Here is a 7264-nt window from a genome sequence, read left to right as displayed (position 1 = left end):
AAGAACCATATCAATGAAAAGAACTTTAAAAACTTAACAGTAAAGAAAGAAAACAGCAGGTTATTTGTTTGAAAAGAAATTGTTTCTAAAAATTGCTTCATTAAATGATAATTAATTTAAAATTAGTATGATTTAAAATATATAGTGTTAAAAGTAAAACTGTAAGTTAAAGTAACTTGAACAATTTCCCTAGTCTCTAACAGCCTCTTATTGCCAAGAATGAAACATATCAAGCTCAGTAATGTGTTTTTCACTATAATATAAAGGGTCACATGTAAAATAAAAACAAAAAGCAATGTAAAAAACTCATGGACATTTATTATTATAAAATAAAGTGGTTTTATTTTTAAAAAAGCAACTATATTTAAAAATAAAAATGTGTTAAAATAAGGACACAAATTTTAATTCTTTTCTGTATAAACAAGTTGTATAAAATGAATATGAAAAAAATAAACAAAACTTCATTCATGGTTACAGCAAAACCAACCCTCGAAAAGTTAGGTATATGTTATATAGAAATCAGGTAAATTTAAATATATAATAAAAATACAAATAAATATAAAAATATACTTGTAGAAAATTTTTAATAAGGACATGATTATCATAATATGCTTAAATAGACTGCAAAAAAATAAATGCTGAAGATCTCTCAATTTTAGTAAAGGGTATTTTTCTGAAGACAAATGTTCAAAGTTATGGTGCCAGTACTCCACTAATTTTATCTGTGGTATCATCAAATTGTGGTTAGATGGAAACCATTCTTTTAGGCAAAACCACCACAACAAAACAAAATCTTCCTGATAACCTAACAGTATGAGAAATACAACTGGGTTTTCTGAATCACACACACACACAAAAAACTGAAACAGAAAGGCAACATGGTAAAAAATGTGAAATTAAGGGGGGAAAAAAGAGTTGCATTTTCGATTCTTCACATAACTATGCTTAGTCGAGGTAAATCTTGTACAGGCATGCTTTTTGTGGCATCCAGCTGGTTATACTCTTGTATGAGGGCTGATAAAGATGACACAGCTTCAGTAAAGCAGCTTTCCTCCATTCCTTCAACTTGTAGATAGTGATGAAGGTGAGCCTATAAATGAAAAAACAAACAAACAAACAAAACTGGATAAAGTTTAGCATTTCATGAAATTTCATACACACAGCAGTTCAGTAAGATGAAGACATTTTTTATGGCCAAAGTTAACAAAGTTGTAAAGGTATACTGTTAATTACCTTTTTCTTGTAGAGCTTCATGAATCTCTCTCTCAGTTCCATAAAGGTAGGTTTCACACATGTGTTATTTGCTAAAGCTAATAATGAATGAGAATGGCCCACAGGAGGTACTGAACATAGGCTGGTCTTCCAGCCTTCTTGATTCCAGGAGACAAAATGCAGAGAAGGTTTTAATCTAAGATAGAAAAATTGAAAGGTAAAAATTAAGGTACAGAAATGTCTTCCTTAAATAGCACACCCCATTGTTAGTTATACAAACACATTATTGTTGGTATCATCCTAATTGTTTAGTTTATAATGTCAGCTACCTACTTCCTATCATTGGTAGTGTATTTCTGGTGGCCTAGTGGTAAGAAACTGCACTCCACTCCCAAAGTCCCGTGGTTCAAATCCACCAGCTGCGTTTGGGGGAGAAGGAGGGGCAGTCTTCTCCTGTGCGATTAACTGTTTCTGAAAACATGCTGGAAGGTCAGCTATGTGTTGGTTCTGACTCAACACATAGCTCAATAACAACAGTAAACCAGTGAATATTTATAGTAGGAAGATAGTAAATTGGCTGTGATGGCGATTCGAAGTTAGAAACATATTCCTTAATATTAGAAATCTGAACATAAAAAAGAAATGAGTCTATTATCATTTTCCTTACTTGGCAATCCAATAGACATATGTATGAAGACATAAATTTAGTAGTAGTATTAGTAATATTGCCAGTGGCAGTAAGAATAGCATCAATGGTTAAGAAGAAAGTAACAAAATACAACTTTAAACAAGTTAAAAAAATTAAGACTTCTTATCCACTTCCTAAACAACAGGCCTCTGGAAACTATGAACTTTGATAAATGAGTTATACAAAGGCATCAGGCCTTTTCGTCATGGGGTTGCTATGAGTCGTGCTCGACTTGACAGCAATCAACAACAATATGCATTATTTAATGCTCATAAACAGCTCTGTACTATTATTGTCTTTGAGGATTTTAGATTTGAGCAAATTAAGCCATAAAGAGGCTAAGTAGCTTACTGAAGGTTACATGTTAGTGGCATTGCAAGAATTTGATGAGAAGCAGTGCACAGAATGAAGTATCTTGGAAAACATAAAAATCCTACCTTTCAATATTTCTGCGAAGATCTGAAATCTGTACATTTCCTCTAACCATTAAGGCACAAGCAAGGTAAAGACTATGTTTGGGGTCAGCCTGAATTAGCTGGTGATCTTTACTAAAAGCATCTGAAAACATCTGATCCAACCTAGAGCAATGAAAGAGGCTAATTTAGACAAAATAACACTTTTTTTCCCCTATATGTAGCCATGAAATAGAAAGGAAGTCACTTATTAATAAATGCCCTATCTCAGGTATCATTTTCTCAAAGTAATCTTGGTAACAAACTTAAGAGAGCAAATCAAACAATATTGATCTTTTTATTCAGGGCATGTGTAGGAGGAAATACTTCTGTAACATGAAGTAATTTTTGGTGTCTACCAAATTTTAACTGTAGCATTATGAGCTTTATGTAGTACCGATTTCAGAAACTTATATCATCTAGTTTACAGTATCAGAATCATCAAAACTCATTAAAAGCCTGTACCATTAAAATTCTTTGTTGCTGTACAGTATTATTACATAATAAATTTATTATTGTTAGGTGCTTCTGAGTTAATTCTCATAGTGACCCTATGTATAACATCACACCTATATGGTCCTGTGTTGTCTTTACAAGTTGCTGCTTGAGCCGGTTGCAGCTACGGTATTTAATCCATTTTGTTGAGGGTCTTCCTATTTTTCACTGACCTTCTATTTATTTACATGCATGATGTCTTTCTTCCTGATGACATGTCCAACGTCAGTCAGACTCACTGTCCTCACAAGGTTCACTCTAGTTGGACTTTTTGTAAAACAGATTTCTCAACATTCTTACTCCAAGGTTATCAATTTTTCTTCAGTTGGCCTTATTCACTGTCTAACATCTATGTTCATGTGAAAATACCATGGCTTCGGTTAGACAAATCTTGATCCTCAAAGTGACATTTCTGCTCTTCAACACTTTCAAGACATTACAGATTTTGCCACAGATTTGCCCAATGCAATATGCTGTCTGCTTTGACTATGGCTTCCATGGGTGTTGATTCTGAATCTACATAAAATTCAGTTCTATACAACTTCAAACTTTTCTCCATTTATCATGTGATACAGTGGATCAGTTGTGAGGATATTTGTTTATACTGAGGTATATTCTATACTAAAAGTTGTATACCTATATTACTGTTGTTATGTGGTAGCATTATGAGCTTTATTAAGTACAATTTATAGCACACTATGCATAACAGATCTAACCCCTGTTCTCTCCTGTGCCATCCTCAACACGTCTGACATACTTGAGCCCACTGCCATGGTCACTGTGTCAATCTGTCTTGCTTAGGTTCTTCCCCTCTTTTGCTGACCCTTCATCTTTCCAAACACAGTGTTCCTTTCCAAAGAACAGCCTCTACTAGGAACATGTCCAAAGTATGTGAGACAAAGCTTCACGATCCTTCTTTCCAGGGAGCATCTGTTCACTGATTTGGCCATTCATGGTATATTTAAAATTCTTCTCCAACACCACAATCCAAAAGCACCAATTCTTCTTTTGTCAACCTTATCCACTGTCCAGCCCCAAGAGTCATAGCAAGTGACTGAAAAGACCATGGTCTGAATCAGGCACACCTTAGTCTTCAAATAGACCTCACGTCTCTCCAGTGCTTTGAGAGGTCCCTCAGAGTGAACTTGTCCAATGCAGTACATCTCCTGATTTCCTCACTGCTGGTACAAAGGGTGCTGACTGTGGATCCAAGTAAGATGAAATCATTGGCAATTTCAATCTTTTTTTCCATCTATCATAATGTTGCTTTTCCCAGTGTTGAGGACTACTGTCTTCTTGATGTTGAGATGTATACAATATTGAATGTCTTTGATCTTTAGCAAACACTTTAAGTCCTCCTCACTTTCAGCAAGCAAGGCTGTGCCATCTGCACAACTTGGGCTGTTGATGAGTCTTCCTGTGATCCTGATGCCACATTCTTCTTCATAAGAGTCTAGACCCTCAATTTGTTCAGTGTACAGACTGACTAGGTATAGAGAAGTTAATATTAGTTGGAAACCATCAAATAAATGAAGTTGTTAGGTTCTCTGATAACAGATCAAACTCTTTAATTATCCGAAAGGGAAGACTTCTTAGGATTCTCTATTATCCTTCAGGGAAAAACTGGAAGATGAATGTAAATGAAAAACAATTCTTATCTAAGAATACAAAACCTCCTAGATCCTTAAGATGGCCACATTTTGGGCTTAAATCCCATTTTATTAAGTATGAAAAATTGATTTAATTCAACATGAATAAGCCCTGGTGGTGTAGTTCATAACATGGCAAGATACTAACTGAAAGGCTGGCAGTTTGAATCCACTAGGCAGTCTTCATCTCGAGGTTTGCTATCAGTCAGAACTGCCTGCGTAGTCATAATGGGTTTGGATATATATATGTATGTATGTATGTATGTATGTTCGGTTCATAATCCTAGGAAGAGCTCTTGTGAGCAGAAAGAAGTGTGGAGTCTATACTGCTTAATCATACTATAGTGATTTACTTACTATGACCATGTGCCAGGTAATATTCTTAATGTAAAAGCCTGACAAGAAGAATAAAACTCTCTGTCCTAATGGAGCTTCTGTTAGATCCTGATTATTTTAAAACAGAGAGACCTGTATTTTTTTAGGAGAAAAGTGAGTTTTGGGGCGTTTTTATGGAGTCAAGGTATAGATGTTTCTTCTGAGGAGAACACCTACAAAAGGCTAACTATACACTTTTAAAAACAGGCAAACAAACTCCTGATATTTCCCCCTAATTCTACAAATAATAAACTCCAGTAGGGAATTGTTCATAATTATCAGAATCGTTATTTACATTGAAAAACGTGGCTTAGGGAACTCTGGTGGTTCAGTGGTAAGAAGTTGTACTGCCAAATCAAATCTGCCATCTACTTTTTGGGAGACAAATGGGCAACCTTCTCGTATGCAACTTAAAGCCACTGAAAACTCGCTGGAGGGTTAGCTATGAGTTGGGTTTGATTTTACACTCATGACTTACTGTTTTTATAGACGAGACATAACTAAGTTTATGATGACCACATGTGTGCAGATTAGAACTGCTTTCCTTTGTTGTTTCATGTAGAAGCAGAGTATTAGATATTGACCTTCAAGATAGGTGTCTCTGGAGAGGTCTGAACCACCAACCCTTTGTTAAGTACTTTAGTACATAATTTGTGCCACACAGAGACTCCATGATGTCATCATGAGTCAGAATCAACTCTATGGAAACTAACAACAGTAATGATCCATGATCTCAAAGGCCAATACCATGAACAAATGTGAAGACTGAAGTTAAGCGTGGCTCTAAAACCTATGGTAAGCTCAGTAGTAAGTTGTGGTGAATTCCTTACCTTAACTAATAAGACATAATCATCAATATCATAAGATTCTATTTATTTTAAACCAGGAATTAAAGTTTTCTAGAATGATCAGGTCAGCAGCACCTCATGTAGAAAAATAGTTCTACCTATTAGTTTGCATAAATGGTCATTTGCTACTGATTCAGTAGTTTATTGGTTTCATTTGTGAGTGCTCTTAGCTAGAAATGCTATCTTGCCAATATTTTAACAATAAATGGGAATCTTTCACTTATATTCACTTATTTATTTACATATTCAGCCCTAAAAATGGTTTGACAGATTTTTTTCCCTCAGTCAATAATAAATGCAATGCATCAATTTTTCAAGTTCAACAACACTGTAAATCTTAAAAGTTTCTTTGAAAATTACACCATTTCAAGTAAATTTATACATGTTTTATACTTCAAAAGTGTACATATAGAAAGCACACTGCTTTGTGAAGAAGAGCAACTGCCATGCGGAGGAATATCTGAAAGTCACCTATAGTGCTGAGACTGTGGTAACTGTTTGAAAACATTTTGAATTTGTACTACACACACAGGGCAGGTACACTGTATCTCATTTTTAGATGAGAAAATCAAGGTAAAGAGTTAAGTCACCTGCTGAAGGCCCTGTAGCTAGTGATCAACAAAACTGACTCAGACAAAGTCTGACTTCAAAAATCATCTTTACTTTATACCTTACAAATAAAATGTATAAAAATTAGAGAAATAATGAATGATTATAAACTTTTTTCTCTTAAATTTGTATAAAAGTATTACATGCTTTCAAAAAATTGGAATCAAATTACTGCTTTTACCTTCGCGGGGGAATGTTAACATCTGCCAAGGTATACAGAGGTGTCAGGCTTGACACAAGATAATGAAGCTGGGGGAAAGGGACTAAATTCATGCTGATTTCGTTAAGGTCCATATTGAGAGATCCTTCAAACCTGGCAGAACTGGGGGAAAAAGTAACATTAGAATAATTAAAAATATTTTAATTTTCAAATAGTATTCTCTGAACCTAGCTTGAGTTACCAGGCATTTCCTCAAATCCTAATGCACACTGCTCTTTTATATATGCTCTATTTTTTTTTTTTAAGTAGAGTTATCAGTGAAACAAATATATATGAAGGTATTTAAAACACAACAACTATGTTGTTTCGGTATGAAATCCAATCAATTCTGATGCACCATGACACCGTGACAGGTCAGAGTACAACTGGCCACAGGGTTCCCTAGGAAGCAGTTTTTAGAGGAGTAGACAACTAGGTCTTGTCTCCCTTGAGTTGCTGGTAGGTTCCAACAATCAACCTTTTATGAAGAAACTAAGTGTTAGATCATTTCATAACTGGGACGCCTTATGATAGTTATCGCAATATTTATAGTTGCTAGGGTATAGTTGGTTCTACCTAGGTTGCCCTTTTTGTTAATCTGCGTGTGTTCTGTTGTGCATAGGGTTTTCAGAGGCCTGCTATTTCGAAGTGGGTGGCCAATCCTTCTTCCTAGTCTGTCTTAATCTGAATGTTCAGATTTAGAGGAGTATCTGACAGACAGCAATTTGTGGAGCAGT

The 7264-nt window shown here is 35.0% G+C and overlaps 1 protein-coding gene across 1 annotated transcript in view; it reads right to left on the bottom strand.

The window, feature by feature from the left end:
- Positions 1-931: 931 nt before the first annotated feature.
- Positions 932-7264, bottom strand: part of TUBE1 (tubulin, epsilon 1) — a 46504-nt gene continuing 40171 nt past the window's right edge. Inside the window, exons 9-12 of the mRNA XM_006879154.1 lie at positions 6510-6650; positions 2338-2478; positions 1234-1408; positions 932-1090 (exon numbers count right to left, since the gene is read on the bottom strand). Of these exons, the coding sequence (XP_006879216.1) occupies positions 932-1090; positions 1234-1408; positions 2338-2478; positions 6510-6650 (616 nt within the window). The remainder of the gene's footprint in view (positions 1091-1233; positions 1409-2337; positions 2479-6509; positions 6651-7264) is intronic.

This window comes from Elephantulus edwardii, unplaced genomic scaffold, assembly GCF_000299155.1.
Source record: "Elephantulus edwardii isolate Elephantulus edwardi_28Jun2011 unplaced genomic scaffold, EleEdw1.0 scaffold00002, whole genome shotgun sequence".
Lineage (NCBI taxonomy): Eukaryota > Metazoa > Chordata > Mammalia > Macroscelidea > Macroscelididae > Elephantulus > Elephantulus edwardii.
The sequence above is the reverse complement of the archived record's forward strand: the minus strand, read 5'-3'. Positions and strand labels throughout refer to the sequence as shown.